This window comes from Hyla sarda, chromosome 12, assembly GCF_029499605.1.
Source record: "Hyla sarda isolate aHylSar1 chromosome 12, aHylSar1.hap1, whole genome shotgun sequence".
NCBI lineage: Eukaryota > Metazoa > Chordata > Amphibia > Anura > Hylidae > Hyla > Hyla sarda.
The window spans coordinates 26,663,717-26,686,377 of record NC_079200.1 but is presented as its reverse complement, the minus strand read 5'-3'; the positions used below and the strand labels follow the sequence as shown (position 1 = coordinate 26,686,377).

Genomic DNA, 22,661 nt, shown 5'->3' with positions numbered 1-22,661 from the left:
CCTGCTTGTCCTCAGTGCACAGAGCCCTGCTTGTCCTCAGTGTACAGAGCCCTTCTTGTCCTCACTGTACAGAGCCCTGCTTGTCCTCAGTGTACAGAGCCCTTCTTGTCCTCACTGTACAGAGCCCTGCTTCTCCTCAGTGTACAGAGCCCTGCTTGTCCTCAGTGAACAGAGCCCTGCTTGTCCTGCCCTCACTTCCTGTATTTGGACTCTTCATAGAGACACACAGGCAATAACTGCAGGAACAAAAATATACATTTTTTTTAACCAATGTATATTACAAATATACTTATAATGGTTTTATCTACATTATATAAAAATATTTTTATATTTTTTGTGGGATGTGACAGCTACGCATTAAACAAGATAGAACCTCATATAGCAATTTTTTGTTAATTAACTAAAGGGCAAAAGCAAGAAAATACAGTAGTATAACCTGTAGGCACCCTATGTTCCATAAGGCCCTTTATTCTATCCTTTGGGTGCCACATTACGCCGCAGGATATCTGGGTGTCTTCAATAGGCTGGGTCAGGTGACGCTACTATTCCCAGAAAAGAGACCGAAGATGTAGTGTGCCTTATCTTTCTATGAGGAGACCTACAGCATATTACAGCTCCCACCTGGTCTTTATGCAGCCGTCACCACTGCTACATGACTCCTACACCTCACTGATACTGATCTGAGCTCCTGAGTACCCCAGCCGGACCGACACTGAAATCCATTGACTTTAATGAGCCGACCGGAGTCACAGTTTGACTCCGGTCGGCTCATTTCTGCCCCATATCCGGTTTTGTGACCGGACCTAAAACCGTAGTATACTACGGTTTTAGGTCCTGTCAGAAAACCGGATACGGGTTGAAAATGAGCCGACCGGAGTCAAACTATGACTTTGGTCGGCTCATTAAAGTCAATGGATTTAAGCATTGGTCCGGCTGGGGTACGGGAGCGCACGGTTTTCCCCTCCCCCAGCTGAATCCGGCAGCCGTAGGCTGAAAACGTGGTGTGAAAGCACCCTGACTTGAAGTCTGCTGCGGGCACTAGATTCCCCAGACCCTGAAATGCACAACATTGGCGTCGTAGTTCTGGATTAACGTGGACTGTTGCCTTGCATGCCTTTGGATAACGCCATCTCTTCTATATACAGTTCCTTTCCCTCATGTGGAACATCTTTCTTCCTTTTTACCTTTCTGTTCTCCTTCCCCCCATACTCCTATCCAGTATCCACTGTCTTCTCTCTTTATCCACCGCTCTCCCTCCCTCCTTCCTTCTTTCACATCAGGCGGAGTTTCCAATCCCCAGCTGAGAGACCTCATTCTGTGCAGGAAAACACACAGAGAGCTTGTTAGGAAGAGGTGAGGATGGGCCACAGCTGAGAGATCTGTGACTTCACTTCACCACTCTAATAATCCCAGCAGGACCTGGGAATAACAGGCAAGAAGCTTCTGTTCATCTAGCATCTCCATGACTATGCCTGGCGGAGGCTCCTGGATCATCACACCAACTTTCTGTCTGTTCACGGCTTGTAGGGTACAAGATGCCTGTTGCTTACGAATGAATGAATCCAGTGTCTAGTTGACCTGTTCTGTGGACCCTCAGCTTGATCCAACCACCAGACCCTGTCCTATCACATCAAAGACGGGTCAGAGCCACCAGTGGATATGCAGGTAATGTTGTTTTGCTACAATTTTATTATTGTTGCATTATTGTTCATTCTCTTAGCATGCTGGAAATAAACAGGTATGATCTGTTGTTGTGTGCAAGGCTCGTGGTTCATAGAAGACCGTCTTTTACTCTGCTGAAGACTTGACGGGCTCTCCCTAGGAGTCTTCCTTCAAGAGGGAACTCCCTTTGGGCTTGCTCCACCATTTCTTAGAGGTTGCTTGTCTATAAGAGGTTAAAAGGTTTCCCTAGTACCGCGACTTCATACCATAAGATTTTTTTCTGCCTTTGTCGTAATGCAAACTCTTTTTTCCCACCAAGTCAGGGTGTGCCCACTGAGCCTGCAACCGTACAGTAGGCTCTCCAAGGCTTTCTAGAAAAGACAACAGAACATTAGGAGGCTTCCTACAACCAAAGTACAATGTAATATTGTGCCATTGTACAGACCCAGGCTGGGTATTTTGATGGAACGAAGGGGTTAATTCAGCTGCCCGGTCAGGAAAACGGCAAGCGGGCATTGAACCACTAAATATCCAATTATACATTAATGAATCCATCAACCCGACAGCGTTTCCTGACTATTACAAATCACAGTGATGAACCATAGCAGTCTGGTTATTCCCTTGTGTAACAGGAAAAAAAAAAAGGTTCCGACGTCTGAAATGTCAACATAATACTTTAGAAAACTCTATGATCTGTGCCATTCGTCTAGAATAGGATACAACCCTAGTAGACCCTTCCGAAAATGTTACAATTCCAGCCACTGCCCTAACTTCTCTAATGTTGAATACTGTGTCTCCAATAGGAGAAGCATGTTAGCGTGTTTTATATTTGCTGTTATAGTACTGACATAATCTTACACACAATGTAATCCCTCACAACTGTCCAGGTTCTTCTATGGTCCATGTCAGGAAGCCATGTGATCCATGTCTTATTGGACTGATGGGTAAATGGAACAGAAGCCCACTCCAGTATGTGGAGAACGTGCAGATGTTGCCCTGGTTGGAGATGAATGAATCCAGCAGGTTACATGTTAAAAGTCCCCTCCAACTGCTCACAAATTATTCCTAAACTTCATAATCTTCCTTAAAGGGGTACTCCGCCCCTAGGCATCTTATCCCCTATGCGCCGCTGGGGACCCCCGCGATCTCTGATGCGGCACCCCAGACATCTGGTGCAAGGAGCGAACTTCGATTAATGCCGGAGGACTGGCGATGCAGGGCGGAGGCTCGTAACGTCAAGGTCCCGCCCTTTTGTGACGTCACGGCCATGCCCCCTCAATGCAAGTCTATGGGGGTACTCTTCCCCCAGACATCTTATCCCCTTATCCTGCTACTGGGGAGCCCCGCGATCTTCCTGCTGCACCCGGCGTTCGTTTAAAGCATCAAGTGCAGCGCCGGAGGCTCGTGACGTCACAGCCATGCCCCCTCAATGCAAGTCTCTATGGCCGTCACGCCCCCTCCCATAGACTTGCATTGAGGGGGCATGGCTGTGACGTCACGAGCCTCCGGCGCTGCACCTGATGCTTTAAACGAACGCCGGGTGCAGCAGGAAGATCGCAGGGCTCCCCAGTAGCAGGATAAGGGGATAAGATGTCTGGGGGAAGAGTACCCCTTTAAACTGATCATTGGATTCATGATGAGTGGCCGCACATAGAGCCAGACCATGTAGTGTTTTAACATGGTACAGTATACTACCTGTTGATATGAAATGTCCTACCCACAATTTTTAAGTCAAGTTGCACTGTAGGTGAGCTCCATATTAATGGCAAGTATACAAATCGGTCACTTCCTCCCGTAGAGTCAACACTCTCATCTTCTGCTGTAATAATCTGATGCTGATCTGGCCAACCCCACCTGCCTCATTGTAATGCACATAACTAGAAACAGGAGGCAAAACCTAATGCTGGCCATAAATCTTGGTGGTATCTGCCTGCAATTTCATGAATATGGGGGATGTCCAACCATACTGTAGAAACAAAGGTCAAGTGTTTCGGATTCCATGATGCCGATCTTTTATTGCCCCAGTAAGGCTTATCCTCCTCTTACTATTGCATAAATATTAGGAACGTGAGAGATATTTAGGCAACTTTAAGCCCCCCCCACCCTTTTTTTTTTCTTTTGCGGATAAACTAACGTGCATGGAGCCTGTTGACTTTTATCCGACAGATCATATTAAAAAATCTTTACCCTTCCAGTACTTTATAGCGGCATTATGCTACAGAGGAAATTCTTTTCTTTTTGAATTTCTCATTTTTCTTGTCCACAGTGCTCTCAGGTGTCAGCAGAGAGCCCTGTGGACAAGAAAAATAAGACATTCAAAAAGAAAAGAATTTCCTCTGTAGCATAATGCCGCTAAAAAGTACTGGAAGGGTAAAAAATTTTTAATATGATCTGTCGGATAAAAGTCAACAGGCTCCATGCACGTTAGTTTATCCACAAAAGAAAAGAAAAAGGGGGGGGGTGGGCTTAAAGTTGCCTAAATATCTCTCACGTTCCTAATATTTATGCAATAGTAAGAGGAGGATAAGCCTTACTGGGGCAATTAATGTTAATTTTTAAGCATGTACACCACTTGCACCAAGGGGGCATGAAGGAGTCTGGAAGGGAAGGGCAACCACAGGGCTGCTGAATTTAAAGGGGAATTCCAGCTTCATACATCTTATCCCATATCCAAAGGATTGGGGATACGATGTAGGATCACTGGGGACCCCCACGATCTCGGTGCAACCCCCGGCATTCTGTGCCGGGTGCTGCCTCCGAGACGGGGATGTGAAGTCATGGCCACGCCCCCTAGTGACATCAATCCACGCCCCCTCCACTCATGTCTATGGGAGGGGGCATGATGACCGTCATGCCCCTTCCCGTAGACATGAATGGAGGGGCGTGGCCATGACATCACGTCCCTGTCTCGGAGGCAGCGCCCAGCACAGAATGTATAAAGCCGTAATACCCCTTTAATTTAAGAGTTGTCCAGTGGAGACAAAATGGGCTCAGCTTGGGCTCTAAGATCTACTTTCCGCTTCTCTCTCCATAGAGGACACATGAACATTCAGTCATGTAGGGGAGATCGAGGGAGATATCTGTCGGCCGAGCCACTATTGAAGGTGTATGGTCACCTTCTGTATCACCAGCTTTAGTCTTACCATACAAAGCTATACCACCCAGCATGCCTGACATATCACAATACTAAACCCTTGTATCCAGAACCAACAATTATTGTTTTCTATGATAATTACACAACTTGCAAGAAGTGATTAATTGATGAGGAAAGGTCATTTCCAACAGGACATAAATAATTCAAAGTAGAGATCTGCAATAGGAAGTTAGATGGGAAGGAGCTTGTTGTTACCAGGTGAAAGAAGCCACACTGGAAGGGGAAATGATAATTAACCATAATTAATATCTTTAAATGTCATAGGCTTCCCAGGATTAAAGTGAATCTGTCAGCCGATAGTTATAATACGAGCTGCAGACACCATCATATAGGTGATGAGAGGTGACGAGAAGACAATATCAAATATAGCTTTGTTAGTGCTGATGGGTTTGCCACAACTAAAAAAAAAAAAAGTATATATATATATATATATATATATATATATATAAATTATAATTTTATAAGTTGTAGCTTAAATGGTGGTGGCGGGGGGGGGGGGGGGACACAGGTTCAGCAGCACTTATCCAACATAAGTACTTACCTACTAGATAGTAGTAGACATGCTTAGGAAGGATCTGTGCTTGTCTTGGGGCTAAATGGCTGTGGTGTGAGTCCACTATAATGCTGCTGCTTTTTTTTTTTTTTGTAATATGGCTATTTCCTGTTGGAGTTCCCTCCCTCCAACTACAAGTCCATGATGCCTTGTTTGTAAGTGTGAGGTCACTTTTATCCCTCCTATACATCAGCCACCCCACTCATTGCAGCACAGCTTAGCTACCTTCCATGCTGTGCTGTGCTTGAGACTACAACACCCTGCAGCCCTGTGGAGAATGATCTCCCTCCCACCCAGTGGTTACTCCACCCATTGAAGCACTGCCATGCTCCCTTTCAACATCTGACTAGTGATATAATGTCTTGGGCCACACTGCAACCTGGGTAAAGCTAAGACAACACGCATTTTTATCATGCTAAAAATAAGCATCGGGGCAAAGATCACACAAGAATTGCGAGACCATCCATCAAACACAGGTACAAACACTATATTGAACTACATTAACTATACAGCTCCTGTAGCACAGTAAAAAAAAAAATCCTGGAATACCCCTTTAAAGATCTAATGATGGTCCTGGAAGCAGGGTATAATACCCCAGGCAGCCTGATTGTGATCTGGAAGTCCTATGCAAGTCAATGGAAATGCATCTCCAGATCATGATCACCTTGGGGCAAGTCTCAGGTTTTAATCGACTAGGTCCCGCCTACTTGACACTTAAGCCTTGGAAGAGAACCCTAAATGGAAGAAGATACTAATTTTATAAGTGGAGGCAAACCCATCGACACTAGCAAGGGTATGTTTGATATCGTCGTCTGCAGCTGTTATCATAAATATAAGATGACAGATTTACTTTCTGAGAACCAAATATATCTCCTTTTTATCAGGAGAATAGGGGATAACATGTCTGTTTGTGGGGGTCCGGGCAATGGGAACCCATGATCTATGCCGCGGCCCCTCTGTCATCCGTTGCTGCCTGGCAACCACAGCGGCTCAGCCCCCTCCATTCATGTGTATGGAAGGAGGCATGACGGCTGTATACTAGCCGTCACACCCCCTCTCATAGACTTGAATAGAGAGGTGTGGCACGACATCACAAACACAGAAACCCCAGGCTGCCGTGTTCTTGAACACCACAGCTCCGGCACAGACGCACCTTTGGATAGGGGATAACATGTCTAGGGGGAGAGAACCCCTTTAAAGGCTATATACACCTTTGTACTGATCCCTTAGTACTGATGTTTTATTATTGTTGATTTGTTTCCGGAATCATTTTTCCAAAAAGTCCTAATTTTCTTACCATTTTGCTGCTACTCTAAGAAAGACAAGTGAAGGTTACACACCAGCTTAAAGAGTGGACAGGGGGGAGAAAAACCTTGGAGGACAGCTCACACAGGCTGGAGAGAGGGAGGAGAGCAGGTACAAGGCAGTCTGCAGGGGAGAACCATATAGGCTTTGCACAAGTAAAAAAAAGAACATATTTTTAAGAAAGCCCTGTGGAGAAAAAAAATTGCACCATAATAAGCACAAAGCAATAATAAATAAAATGTTTTTAAATGGTGTTTATAGCCTTTAACAGTTTCCCCTCTGTGATGTCCCTTGTGTCCTGCAATTTCATCATAAGAAGCTGCACAGGGCAACCGAAGTGATGTAGCCAGGTTACCAAGGAGCTCTCTTTTTTTTTTTTTTTTTGCTTTATGACCAGTGTTACAAGCTTTGTCTGCACACGTCCTTCATGTCCTAAGCTCAGGCCATCCAGAAGTTACATCATTTTATTAGATTTTGGAGGAACAAAATATAGTGCTAGTATTTTCATAGCTATGAGTAAGGATCAATAGATCAGAAATGCGTCAGCTATTGCTTGGGACTTCTCTCTTTTTCTACATGTGCAATATTTTTGTATTTTTTACATGTCCATGTTTGTCTGCCACCTGAAGGTTTTTAATATGGAAGATTCCTGAATAAAAGTCAAGTTTTATGCTTCTACTTGCTGGCCTTTTTTGCATTTTTCTTCTACTAGATTTGTAAATTACTTCTATTAAAAAATCCGAGACAGACAGACTTGTCAGCAGAGAGCACTGTTGTCATTTTAACGTTAGCAGCTGATAAGTACTGGAAGGATTAAGATTTTTTTAATAGAAGTAATTTACAAATCTGTTTAACTTTCTGGAGCCAGTTGATATAAAAAAAAAAAATGTTTTCACTGTTTTGGAATCTTTTTGAGGATTATCTGCCCCCTGCAGGCAGTCCTGTGATTGTACATCTAAGCTGTATCTGTCATTCCAGCTCCCACAATGCACTGCTTTCTGGTAACAAGAACCCAGCAGAATATTAAATTTAGCTCTGTGTCTAAACGGAGAATAAGACATCTTGTCATTTAAAACCATTGCAAGTTGCTTAAGCAAAGTTCTGTGGCTTTAAAGGCTATGAAAAAGAAAAACTGTAAAAAACTATGAATGTCTGATCCGGGGCGGTGACCGCAGCGTTAAGAACATGGACGCTTGGAGCTTCCGTGTTTGTGACATCACACCACACCCCCTCCATTCATATCTATGGGAGGGGGTGTGATGGCTGTGGTCGCCTGTCATCCGGAGTGAAGCGGAGTTTGCTACATGCACTGGATGACCGGGGTGCCGCGCCGAAGATAGCAGGGGGTCCCAGCGGCCTTCCTTTGGATAGGGGATAAGATGTTTAGGGGCAGACTACTCCTTTAATGTTTGACCGTGGGTGGCTGACCCCTGGTGATCTGCAAAATATAGGGGTACAGGTTCTCATGAGAGAGTTGCATCTCCTTTGTTATTTACACATGTTGAGCAGCTCATCAGTACAGGTGGCAGTGCCTAAAGGTGCTCCTTACACCTGAGACAAAAGTCTAGAGAACCCACTGACCTTGGTGAGTTCGTCCGACTGCCTAAAGTGTATGAAGGCCTCCCTCCTCTACACCGACTGACTATATTGTTGTTAGAGAGATAAGATGTCACCAGAGCTGTCTGCTTACCCCTTTCCTCTTCATAGACAACACATGAACATTTGACCGTGCCCAGGGCCGGCTCTGCCTGCAGACAAAATAGGCAGCCGCCTAGAGCGCACTCTTGATGGGGGCGCCGCTCTTCCTGCAGCAATAATGTTAGCCAGCATCTGAAGCACCCACCCATCCAGCAAAACCCGCCGCCCCTGTACTAAGGTGATTACATGAGGAGGAGGTTTGTTACAGTGTGTCACCCCAGTAGTAAGGAGATTACATGAGGAGGAGGTTTGTTACAGTATGTCACCCCAGTAGTAAAGAGATTACATGAGGAGGAGGTTTGTTACAGTGTGTCTCCCCAGTAGTAAGGTGATTACATGAGGAGGAGGTTTGTTACAGTGTGTCACCCCAGTAGTAAGGAGATTACATGAGGAGGAGGTTTGTTACAGTATGTCACCCCAGTAGTAAAGAGATTACATGAGGAGGAGGTTTGTTACAGTGTGTCTCCCCAGTAGTAAGGAGATTACATGAGGAGGAGGTTTGTTACAGTGTGTCTCCCCAGTAGTAAGGAGATTACATGAGGAGGAGGTTTGTTACAGTGTCACCCCAGTAGTAAAGTGGGGCGTGTCAAAAGGTGGAGCAAATGGGTGGGGTCAAGGGGCGGCAAAATTAGCTTTCACCTAGGGTGGTAAAAATCCTTGCACTAGGTTTGGCGGTGCCGAATGTTTATTCAAATGAGGAAGTCCGGAGAGATAGCTCAACAGCCATTAAAAGTGTATAGGTACCTTAAAGGGGTACTCCTGCCCTAAGACATCTTATCCCCTATCCAAAGGATAGGGGATAAGATGTCTGATCGCTGGGGTCCTGCTGGTGGGGACACCCAGAATCTAGCATGCAGCACCCACCTGTGAGCACTGCAGACTTGCATTGAGGGGGCGGGGCGTGATGTCACACGGGGGCGGGGCATGAGGTCACGATACTCCATCCCCGTGGTCGGGAGACATAAGTCTTGGAGCCTCCAGCGCTTCCTGCAGTGCTCACAGGTGGGTGCAGCGTGCTAGATTGTGGGGTTCCACAGTGGCGGTCCCCCCGTGATCAGACATCTTGAGTTGATCACTTCCGCGTGGCATTCTAAAAGGGGCTATTTCTGATAAAACAGCCCCCTCAAGTCCTCCAAAACCCCTGTAAACTGACTACAGCTGTGATTGATGTCTAGTGCTGAGACATTAGGATACACGTTGACCTGTGATGTGTAGAGATTATGCAGAACATCTCTTGTGGTCTTCTCTGCAGATTTCCTATATCGGATAAACCTCGGTTTATATGATAGAAAACAGATTTTGTTGAGAAGGTGAATTAAGGCACTGGTCTTAGTTATATAATACAAATCAAACTTCTACATAATCAAGTTGGCATATTGCCGCTGGTGCCAAGACCACGTCGCTTCTGTTGTGCCTGGCAGTGTCTAGTCACATCAAGAAAGAGAAATTGTCTTCTGCATATGTCTTGTCTGGATTCATGGCCAGTGAAGGAATCGAGATTATGTCGTGTAATGGGAGAGAATGAGAAGACAACCTCCCTTTATCTGTATAGGGAAGACTAAGGAGCTACTCCAGGAAACTGACCTTTTCAGACATTTATCCCCTATGCACAGGATACGGGATAAGTGTCTGATCACTCAGGTGGGCCAACAGACGGGACCCACCGCAATCTCCTGTACGGGACCTAGCTACTTACCTATTCTCCACAGGCCTCCACCTTCCTGAATGAGAGCTAGTGACGGCCCATTGAGCCAATCACCAACCGCATTGATGTCCCACCTTTGTGGGGATAAGTGTTTGATCAAAGGGGTCCAACCACTGGGACCTCCCACGATCAGACACTGAGCCCCTTATAAGAGGAACTGTCAGCTCTCCTGACTTGTCTATTTTAGTTATGACTTCCCCTACAAAATAATTCTGAGGCATCTTTCTTAAAGGGGTTATCCAGGAAAAAAAACTTTTTTATATATATCAACTGGCTCCAGAAAGTTAAACAGATTTGTAAATTACTTCTATTAAAAAAATCTTAATCCTTTCAGTACTTCTGAGCTTCTGAAGTTAAGGTTGTTCTTTTATGTCTAAGTGCTCTCTGATGACACGTGTCTCGGGAACCCCCCAGTTTAGAAGAGGTCTTCTATGGGGATTTGCTTCTAAACTGGGAGGTTCCCGAGACACGTGTCATCAGAGAGCATTTAGACAGAAAAGAGCAACCTTAACTTCAGAAGCTCATAAGTACTAAAAGGATTAAGAATTTTTAATAGAAGTCATTCACAAATAACTTTCTGGAGCCAGTTGATATATATATATATATATATATATATATATATATATATATATATATATATATATAAAGTTTTTTCCTGGATAACCCCTTTAAGAACTCTGAATTCTCAATTTTGTTATTGATATTGCTGTGTTTAGGGGAGCAAGGTGGTATTTCTTCTGATACATAAAGTGGACCTCTCATTGGGTTTTTAGGGTATAAAGTATGCATGACTGTGTAGGGCTTTTGACCCTGAATCCGTACATACCTCTCATTAGCTAAATGACCCCTCCGGCGCTGCAATATCAGGGTTAAAAAATGTAAGCAAGTTAGGCTTTGGAGCCCACTGGGCGTTCCCCTGACTCTTAAAGCCCAGCAAAGACCTGCCCCTTCACCAGTTGCCCCCCCCCCACCCCCACACTGATTGTCACTAGGCTGTACTGTAATCCCCACCTCTCCCCTGTAATCCAGCAGACGATGGGGGCAACAGTGGGCTTTAAAGCCTAATTTGCATATACTTTTAAAACTCTGGCGCTGGAGCGGTCAATTAACTAATGAGAGGTATGTATGTACATATGTATTCAGGGTCAAAAGCCCTATCCAGCCATGCCATTACTTTATCCCCGTCTTAGGGGAAGATGAGAGGTAAATGTCTTCATGAGAGTGTTTTGTGTAAAAGTAGGAGTGGAGAGGTTTGTGCTCTTGTGTATTAGGCTGGGTTCACACCACGTTTTTGCAATACAGTTCCTGTATCAGGTTTTTGATTAAAAAAAACGGATTCCTCAAAACCTGACTAAACTGTATCAAAACGTATAAAAATTTTAGTCCGTATACGGTTTGAAAAATGATGTCCGGTTGCATCCATTTTTTTAAGAAAAAAACATATACATTTTTAACTTTTCACTCCATTATAATTAAAGTTTCACTTGTTTGATTGACATTCCAAGAAAAAAACTGTGCAAAGTCAAAAACCATATGGTGAAAATCGAATGGAACCGTACGCACATACGGTTCTGTATGATTCCCATTACCTCTCATGTAAAAAAAAAAATAATAATTTATACGTTTCAATACGGTTTTTCACCCGGACAGAAAACCGTGGTAGGATACGGTTTTGCGTACGGGAAAAAAACTGACAAAACCATGCAGGATGCAAAACGGACACAACCTGGTGCATCTTTTGGCATACAGTTTTCAATGGAGAGTCAATGCATACGGTTATCAATACGGTTCCGTACGGTTTTCAAATTAAAAACGTATACGGGAACTGTATTGCAAAAACGTGGTGTGAACCCAGCCTTAGGAAGAGGCAAAAATGTCATGTCCTTATAGCTAATGTTTGTTTAATAGCAGAGCTGAAGAGATGTAAATTAAAGGGGTATTCCAGGCCAAAACTTTTTTTTTTATATATCAACTGGCTCCGGAAAGTTAAACAGATTTGTAAATTACTTCTATTAAAAAATCTTAATCCTTCCAATAGTTATTAGCTTCTGAAGTTGAGTTGCTGTTTTCTGTCTAACTGCTTTCTGATGACTCACGTCCCAGGAGCTGTGCAGTTCCTATGGGGATATTTTCCCATCATGCACAGCTCCCGGGACATGACATCATCATTGAGCAGTTAGACAGAAAACTTCAGAAGCTAAGAACTATTGGAAGGATTAAGATTTCTTAATAGAAGTAATTTACAAATCTGTTTAACTTTCCAGATATATATATATATATATATATATATATATATATATATATATATAAGTTTTTGCCTGGAATACCCCTTTAAATGCTTATTGGGATGTAGGATGTGGAAGTTCTATATTGCAGAAAGCCAGATTAAAGGAGTAGTCTCATGCCAGAAAACGTATCCCCTATCCGCAGGATAGGGGATAAGTTTTCTGGCATGAGACTACTCCTTTAATCTGGCTTTGTGCAGTGTAGAAATTCTTTCTTCTGGCAAAACTCATATTGATACATATTTAGGCATCTAAAGACAACTACATCCTATTGTACTCACTCTTGGTCTCTTTTCTTCTAGAGAAGATGTAAATGTCCCGTGTTTCCCCAGTCCAGAGCCTCATCCTTATAATCCCACCCTCCTGAGTATGCTGCTGGCCGGCCATGCCTTTCTTGGACTGGTACCTGCGACGTTCACTGGCAACATGGCTGCTTCTACACAGTTTGGTCCTCATGTCTCTCTGCTTTCAGCCAGCCACAACATTTCCCAAAGGTTGCCATTCCTCCCAGGAGGACGGGTACAAGACTCTGAGGTGCAGCAATGCCCTGCTCACAGAAGTACCCAAAGACATTCCCAACGACACTAATCGCCTGTATTTAGACTTCAACCAGATAACCTACCTCCCTTCAGATGCTTTCCGCAACCTCCCAGTTCTTATGGAGCTAGATCTTTCACACAATTCCTTGGGCCACTTGGATGTTACTGCTCTCAGGGGTTTGAGCGATCACTTACTCTCACTAGACCTGTCTTCCAACAAGCTAGTGTCAGTCAACAAGGAGGTCTTTGCTAACTTAAAGGCCAGAACAAACCTTTCTGGCAACCCTTGGATGTGTGACTGTGACCTTCAGGAATTGATCCGCATGGTTGAATTGGACCCAAGTTCTTCCAATGGGATTGTCTGTGCTAGGTCTGTGCTAGAGGAGCACTCTGGAAAACCCTTCCTGCAAGTGGTTAAAGATGTGGACCTGTGCAATGCCTACAAGAGGACCACAGATGTGGCCATGCTGGTCACAATGTTTGGATGGTTTGCCATGGTCATCTCATACTTGGTATATTATGTACGCCAGAACCAGGAGGATGCCCGACGCCACCTAGAATATCTAAAATCTCTGCCAAGCAAGCAGAAACAGAATGAGGAACCCTCCACACTGAGCACTGTGGTTTGACTTTTCAAGTATGGGTGGAAATGTTATTTTTGCTATTTGCGTACCCTTAATTTAACACTAAAGCTGGAAAGTGATCTTAATGCTGCCATTTTGGATTTTCCTAACATTATGAAACAATATGTACTGTTCTCACATTTTCTAATACTTGTACAAAAAATATTCTTGCCCTTTATGTTAGTAGTTATACCAATAGACAAATGACCAAATGTAAAATAGAAAAAAATATGTAGAGTTAAAGACATCTTTGTCATACCACCTAATATTTAGGTGGACTTTACCGTGGTACATGGACTCCCAACACCAATACACCAAAATGCTGGAGATAAATGTGCAGAATTATGTTCATACACATCAAGATGGCACCCCGCCCATCAAAATATTAAAATTAGGAGGATCATAACTGGATGAATACCAAAATCAAGGCCATATAGGACAGTTATCTTGCTCTTTGAGAAGATTTTGATCCATGTTCGATAAGATTCTGGGCACCATAATAACATTGGCACAATGTATTGTCCAGAGTGTGGTAAAAGAGTTTGGATTAGGATTTTTGTATCTTTAGAGAAAATGTAGGCCTTGTAGAGTCTGCACAGCCCCCCTTAGTCATCTCATACATTATTCACCCATAAAATGGAGCCTTCTGTATGTGGAATTGGTTGGTTTAGATATACTTGTACAATTACCCCTACATTTTCAATAACTGTTGGCCAGACATTCATTTGGCCAACTGCTAGCTTTCCCAACCTCCCCATACATGTGACTGCTCGGCACGGCAGAATGTTAATGTATTTCCTATAGGAAGAGAGGGGGTAAGCTGCTCTGGTGCCCAATTATCTCTCTAAAAACAATAGGTTCAGGGAGTAAAAATCCAACAAACCAGACCCTTTTCTCCACTGACATCATCTCTCAATGGAGAGTTGGGAGACTGCCATACACCTAAGACAAATTATTCACATTTTTGACCATCATAACATCTACGTGACTTCAAATTATAGTAGATTATGTATTAGAATCAATCTATAAAAACCTCTGTCTGGGAGAAGATGTCTCTTTCTGCTTTCTCACCCAATGACTCCATCATTGGGAAATTCAGAGGGCAAAACTGCGAGTAAAAAATGTAGTGTGCTCGTCTACTGGAGGTGCCCTTGGTAGGCCACCCCCCACGATCCCCATGCAGCACCCGCCAATCTGTGCCGGGTTGCTGCTCTAGTCTCGGAAACCTCTGAGTTTTTGGGACTGAAGGTGTGACGTCACGCCATGCCCCCCTTGTGATGTCACAGCCGTCAAACCCCCTCCCATAGACATAAATAAAGGGGGCGTGGAATTATGTCACGTCTCCAGTACCGGAAGCTCAGAGGTTTCCGAGACTAAAGCATAGAATGGGGGTGCTGCATGGGGATCGCAGGGGGTCCCAGCAGCGTGTCCCCCGCGATCAGACATCTTATCCCCTATCCTTTGGATAGGGGATAAGATGCCTATGGCTGGAATACTACTTTTAGGAACCTACAAGATAGGCACCTATATTTGATAAGTTCTTTTAATCATTTAGGCATTATGAGTCCTCAGCTATCAGCAAGCTATGGCATGGTTAAGAGGGTTTTCTGGGTAAATTTATTGTTAACTTATCCTTAGGGTTGACCAATAACATCTGATCATTCGAGTCCAACGGCAATCATCTGCTTGCCAAAGCCACGTCGCCTCCATACACATAGAACAGAGCTGAATAATATAGATCCAAACATTGTGTAGTGACGGGGATGAGTTACATCACCTCAGCTCCCATTAAAGTAAATGGGAGATAAGCTGCAGTAACCCAGCACGGCCACTATACAATGTAAGGCGCTGTCTGCTTCTGGCTCTGGATAACAGCTAAGTCGGGATTTCTGACCCCAAAAGAAGATATTTATGGCTTATAATAAGTATAGGACATCAGTAACAAAAGGTCCTGTAAATTCAGTGCTATGTTCTCCGAGTCGATTGCCTCTAACACATAACTTTACCCCTTCACTCCCCCCAGGTGCCTATGGCCGCTCAATGGTCACATGGCCAGTATGTTTAATGGAAATGTTTTATGGAAATCTTTGCACTGAAAAGCTTGACACCATATTGTTTCCACAGGAATGAATGATGTCTATGGCCTTTATCATCTTATTATACAGATACGTGTGCCTTTATATTTTCTGTCCTTACAGACAGGCATGCCCGATAATGCCACAAAGACATAAAAATACAGTACAAAATTTATAATATTACTATAATATTACCAACCCGGAGCATCACCCATATTTCTTCCTAGGCAGTACTCTCAGCAGACGCCAGGGGTCAATATGGCAGCTGCCATTTTCTCATTTTTTTCATATATATATATATATATATATATATATATATATATATATATATATAATGCCTTTTTCTTTTCTAACAGATTTCATACCCCAAGCGTAACCAATAGATTTCCATTCCATTTACATAATATTTACATCTGAGTATATGAACTGCGCATTGTGGATGGAGATATAAAACCTAAGCCTATAAAACCGAATTGTAGCCAACATTTGGGGATTAATGGAAATTTACTACACTCTTTTACCACAGATCTTTCTTAACCCTTTGTGTAAAGCTTTTTAGATAAAAACTGGCAGGATTTAATAATTTTTTTTTTTTTTTTACTGATCAGGGGAAAAGTGATACTGACCAAAAACTGTGATGAGACTGTAAATTAAAAAGCCCCTTTTACTAGGGGAAACTATAATGTCTGAGGCCCAATGTACTAGATGTAGCATTCTAAAATTCCAGCGCTGATCCTGACCAGATAATCTAGAGTTCCAAGACTATGCTGTATAGGAGGCCGCCAACCTTGCCTTGACTTAAAGGGGTATTCCGAGCAAAATTTTTTTATCCCCTATCCAAAGGATAGGGGATAAGATGTCTGATCGCGGGGGCCCGCTGCTGAGAACCCCCGTGATCTCCCTTCAGCACCCGCATTGAATGCGGGTGCTGAATCTCCAGTTTCGGAAACCTCCGGGTTTCCGGGACTGGTGACGTGATGTCACGCCACGCCCCCTCCATTCATGTCTATGGGAGGGGGCGTGACGGCCGTCACGCCCCCTCCCATAGACATGAATGGAGGGGGCGTGGCGTGACATCACGTCCCCAGTCTCGGAAAGCTCCTGGAGATTCAGCACCCGTGGGGTGCTGAAGGGAGATCGCGGGGGGTCTCAGCAGCGGGCCCCCCGTGATCAGACATCTTATCCCCTATCCTTTGCATAGGGGATAAAATGTTTTTGCCCGGAATACCCCTTTAGGCTAGGTTCAGACTACGGAATCTCCGGGCAGAAAATTTCCACCCGGAGATTGCGAGTTACGCCTGCGCCGACTGAATTAGTTGGCATTAGGACCGCGCGGACACTGCAGTCTCCTATAGACTGCTATGTGTTCTGCTAGGATTTCCGCCTGAAGAAAGAGCAACCCCTTTCTTCAGGCGGAAATTTTCGAGCGGATTTTTCATCCGGATTTTCCGCTTCACAAATTCCGAAGTGTGAATTTGTGAACGGAAAACCCTTCACTACACTACGCATTATAGTAAGCGGAATTTCTGCCGGAAATTTCATAGCGAAAATTCCGGCGGAAATTCCGTAGTCTGAACCTAGCCTTAATGTTTGGGAATTGAAAAAAAAAAGATAAGTGTATAAGCCTAGAATAATCCTGAGCAGATAATCTATACCCATTTTTATTGGACACTGGCCTATCTAATGGATTTTCTATAGAGGTCCACCACTTATCTGGGCTTAAAGGGTACCTCTCATCAAAAAAACTTTTGATATATTATAGATTAATGTATGCAGAATAACTTTACAATTGCATGTTATTAAAAAATATGCTTCTTTCTATTTGATTTTCCACTTTGAAGAAATGACCACTAGGGGTCTCCCTACCAGTCCTGGCAGCAAGCATTTCAGACTCATGCTGGAGTCCTAAACACTACAAGCTGCCAGTCTGCTTTGTTCACAAAGGAGAACACTCAGAGCTGCCAGCCTGCTTTGTTCACAGCCTTTTTGGCTGTGAACAAAGCAGGCTGGCAGCTCTGAGTGTTTAGGACTCCAGCATGAGTCAGAAATGCTTGCTGACGGGACTGATCGGGAAAAATACAATAGAAAGAAGCATATTTTTCATTAACATGTTATTGGAAAGTTATTCAACATTAATTAATCTAAAATATATCAAAAGTTTATTTGATGAGAGGTACCCTGTAACAATCACTATTCAGGAGATATCTGGACATTCTTTAAAAACCCATAAGATCTAAAATAAGAACCATGAACATTTATAGAAACCCTGCACTGAACATGAAAGCTGATTCTGTAGAAACCCAACGCTTTGCATCTCTTCTATAGAAGGTGCAGTGATCTCCTGATATCAGATCTCTTCAGGATCCCAATGTCTGGCCATGGTGAGATCCATTGTATATTAAATACGTTAAACTTCATTCACTGTGGTACAAGCTACGTGGCCTCTCCCTTGTGCTGAGGTCAGGTCCTACTGTTGTATGTTGTATGAAAAAGATTGTTCAGAAAGATTCTTGCCTTAATTATTAGAGACTGTATCAATAAATTATAGGTTTTTACATAAAAAAAATTGTGTGATGTCCTGTGTATCTATTTATCTTTCTATTTCCAAAAAGCCCAAAAGCACTCTCAAAGTAGGTGAAAAAAACACAACGATGTTTATTAAGCCATGTTCAGATGCAACGTTTCGATGGCATCCGCCATCTTTATCAAGCATGCTTGATAAAGATGGCGGAAGCCATCAAAACGTTGCATCTGAACATGGCTTAATAAACACTGTTGTGTTTTTTTCACCTACTTCGAGAGTGCTTTTGGGCTTTTTGGTGTGGAAATCTGTGGATACAGTCTGCGACTGGGACTGTTTTTCCTATTGCACCTCAACTCCTTAATCAGAGACTTTTACTGTGGTTGTGCTGCCCTCCACCTCCTGTCGATTTGTATTTATCTTTCTATCTATCTCATATCTATCTATCTATCTCATATCTATCTATCTATCTATCTCATATATATCTATCTCATATCTATCTATCTATCTATCTCATATCTATCTATCTATCTCATATCTATCTATCTCATATCTATCTATCTATCTCATATCTATCTATCTATCTATCTATCTCATATATATCTATCTATCTCATATCTATCTATCTCATATCTATCTATTTATCTTATATCTATCTCATATCTATCTATCTATCTATCTATATCATATCTATCTATCTCATATTTATTTCATATCTATCTACCATATCTATCTATCTATCTATCAATCTATCTCATATCTATCTATCTCATATCTATCTATCTCATATCTATCTCATATTTATCTATCTATTTATCTCATATCTATCTATCTCATATCTATCTCATATCTATCTCATATTTATCTATCTATCTCATATCTATCTCATATCTATCTATCTCATATTTATCTATCTATTTATCTCATATCTATCTATCTCATATCTATCTATCTATCTCATATCTATCTCATATCTATCTATCCCATATCTATCTTTCTCATATCTATCTATCTCACATCTATCTCTCATTTCTATCTATCTCATATCTATCAATCTATCTATCTCATATCTATCTATCTATTTCATATCTATCAATCTATCTCATATCTATCTATTTCATATCTATCTATCTCATATTTATCTATGGGGCAGGGGGGCGGGGGAGCGGGGGGCCCCACACAGCAAAAAAATTGCGGCGGGTCCCCAGTGGTCAGACCCACCCCTGTGATCTATAACTTAGGATAGGGGAAAAGTTATTTTACACTACAATATTTCTTTAACCAACTAATTGAAAAGGGTAATTCCTGTGGGGTTAATGTGTCACAGCAACAAGTAAGAAGCAGTGATGAGTAGGGAACCATCAGAATGGCAAGGGATTGGGGTGGGTGAGTATCACTGTCCGGGCATGCTGGGTGTTGAATTTTGCAACATCTGGAGGGCCACAGTTTGAGGCCACTGATCTAGACGATGGCATGCCACGTAATGGTGATCCCACATAAAGTGGACTTGAAGACATTTCTCCACTCGTTCTCCAAGAGCCTTCTTCACTGCAAACAAAAGGTAGGAAGATTTCTCCAGCATTTATGGAGGTAAACCTTAATCCAGTCACCAAGGTAACACAGAGCGACGCGTTAAAATAGTGAGGCACCGGCTCTAAATATCATTTAAAGGTATTTGCATATTTATTGCATATGGCTAAATGGTGTTGATGAACATCATACAGAAAAGAAATTGAGATTGCAATGAAACGGTAATATCCCGCTTCATACCTGCATGAAAACGTCACCTCATACCCGGCTGAACCTTTTGTCATCATGTTGTTGGTGTTGTTGGAATTCTACCACTTATATGGTATACATGGGTTATAAATGTATGTAGATTTTTCTAGAATATACCACTATAAGGCTGTGTTCACACTTAGTAATTTGGTCAGTATGTGTAGCCAAAATCAGGAGTGGGTCCGAAACACAGAAAAAGGTGCATATCTTCCCAATAAAGCTTTTTTCTCTCCTTTTTCTTGGTTTTTGGCTACAAATACTAAACTAAAAAATATTATGCAAAAACGCAGCCTAGAGATATACTAATAAAATAAATACAACAAAAAATGAAGCTACTCAAAATCAGTGAAAACAAATTAGATAAGTTTTTTTTAAGGCTACTACATGTAAAAACACGTAAAAAATAAAGAAACGGACATCAAGAAAGGGTGACATCACCAGGACTACTGCCAGGGCCGGCTCTGCCTATAGGCAAAATAGGCAGCCGCCTAGAGTGCCCCCTTGATGGGGCCGCCGCTCTGCATGCTGCAATAAAGTTAGCTAGCATCCAAAGCACCTGCCCATCAAGCAAACTCCCACCACGCTAACCCCAGACTCAAAGTGTAGGTACAAGGGAATATGTGTGGTGTCGGACAGGGTAATGTGTAATTAACCTTATCGTGACGCCAGGGCGTGGTTGACCTATACACCACCCGAGGTAGGCCAGCTTCACCTGGGGAAAATAATCACTCTGACGGAAGGTTACAGTTAACTGGCTTGCTTCACTGAGGTTGGAAAGATGGTACAACCCGTTACAGCTCAGATTAGCGGGAAGGAGTAGCAGGGTGAATTTAGGGAAGCTTATCAGCTTGCTGGGACTTATAGTTGATTGCACTGTATATAATTGACTTGACTGGTATGCGGCCCACGCTATGCTTTAGGGAATTGGACTTGACTAACTTGACTGAAGTAATTCCTGGGACTGTAGGCTTACCACAAGGCTTTGACTTTCACCTGAGTTGTGGGGTTAACTGGTAATTGATGCGTGGTTGCTGGACTCGGCCTTAGGCCTCCTTTCAGATCCACCTCACAGACAGACGTCACTCCTCACCAAACTGTACCTCAGAACAATCTCAGCTCTGAACTCTGGCTACAGTATATAAGGGGACAATTTAGAGCCTTCCCATTGGGCAGATAAGTCACATATTCTGAATTCAAATTGAAAAAAGGCACGGTCGCACATCCACATATTGCATTTTGATCTAATTGCTTCTTAGCATAAATTCAAAAACTAACAGGTTGTTAGTATACATTTTGATCAAAAGGTACAAGCCCACTCGCCACATCAAGGCCACCAAATTAGAGTGGGTCCCTAACGTCCCTAGCATAAAATGGCGTAGCACTGGGCGGCGACCACCACCACCGCGACACCAGTGCCCACAGGGGGAACAACCCACTGGCAGAGCGGCCCAAATGCCACTCAAAGCAGTCTCTAGGTCGCACCTCCCTACAGACACGGTGCCACGGCAGCAACAGACGCTGCACAGCACCACACCAGTGTGAACAAGGTGAAAAAGTTCACTGATCATTTGCTCTCAGTCAGACTGGGAGGCTGCTAGGAAAGAAAAGGCCCTTGTGTAGCTAACTACTACTTATATAGGGTTGGGCTAAGGGGGGGCAGAGTGCATACACAAGTAAAAAAAAAAAAAAAAAACATGTGCGTTTTTTCTGCAATATAGACACAGTTCGGACTGGGGGGGGGGGGGGGGGGCTTCTTGATTAGGCACACACCCGTATCCTGTTCGTGACACCATAAGTTGTGGTGTCGGACGGGTTAATGTGTAGTTAACCTTCTCGTGACGCCAGGGCGTGGTTGACCTATACACAACCCAAGGTAGGCAAGCTTCACCTGTACCAGGCATGGGGAAAATAATTACTCTGACGCAAGGTTATGGTTTACTGGCTTACTTTACTGAGGTTGGAAAGATGGTACAACCCATTACAGCTCAGATTAGCGGGAAGGAGTTCCAGGGTGAATTTAGGGAAGCTTATCGGCTTGCTGGGACTTATAGTTGATTGCGCTTTGTATAATTGACTTGACTGGTATGCAGCCCAGGCTATGCTTTAGGGACTTGGACTTAACTAACTCAACTAAAGTAATCCCCGGGACTGTATGCTTTCACCTGAGTTGTGGGGTTAACTGGTAGTAGATGCGTTGTTGCTGGACTAGGCCTCAGGCCTCCTTTCAGATCCACCTCACAGACAGACTTCACTCCTCACCAAACTGTACCTCAGAACAATCTCAGCTCTGAACTCTGGCTACAGTATATAAGGGGACAATTTAGAGCCTTCCCATTGGGCAGATAAGTCACATGTTCACCACTGCATACTCCCCTTAACAACAAGGACCTTGACAACAGGTTTCTTAAGGTAACAAGTGCATAGAAAATACAATACATTAACCCTTATGTAACATTAAATTCCGCCGCCAAAATAATTAACTTTTCCATTCTTTGGGCGGAATCCACTCCGCAGACATTGCTGTCTATGGGGACAGCAATGTCCGTGCGGTCCTAGCGCCTGCTGATTTCAGTCGCCGCAGGCTGCACGTGAAATCTCTGCACTGAATTATTCCGGACAGAGATTATCAGTGTTAACCCATCCTTAGTCCTCTGAAATGATTACCCCTGAATCCCTTTCCTCAGATACTGAGGTTATATGCAATATTGGGTTGTCATCTACGAAGAGATTGCAGTGTATTTATTTGCGCCGACAGCCAACCG

General features: G+C 43.2%; 1 protein-coding gene across 3 annotated transcripts in view; it reads left to right on the top strand.

Annotated features, from left to right (window-relative positions):
• LOC130296807 (leucine-rich repeat-containing protein 3B-like) overlaps positions 1-16,470 on the top strand; it is a 126,454-nt gene extending 109,984 nt beyond the window's left edge. The window contains exons 1-3 of one of the 3 annotated variants that reach the window (XM_056548776.1): positions 1,211-1,353; positions 1,528-1,665; positions 12,665-16,470. In XM_056548776.1, the coding sequence (XP_056404751.1) occupies positions 12,748-13,530 (783 nt within the window). In that variant the 5' untranslated portion in view covers positions 1,211-1,353; positions 1,528-1,665; positions 12,665-12,747 and the 3' untranslated portion in view covers positions 13,531-16,470. Of the gene's footprint in view, positions 1-1,210; positions 1,666-12,664 lie in introns of those variants that run through there. The other 2 variants (XM_056548775.1, XM_056548777.1) reach the window with 2 other exon arrangements.
• Positions 16,471-22,661: the final 6,191 nt, after the last annotated feature.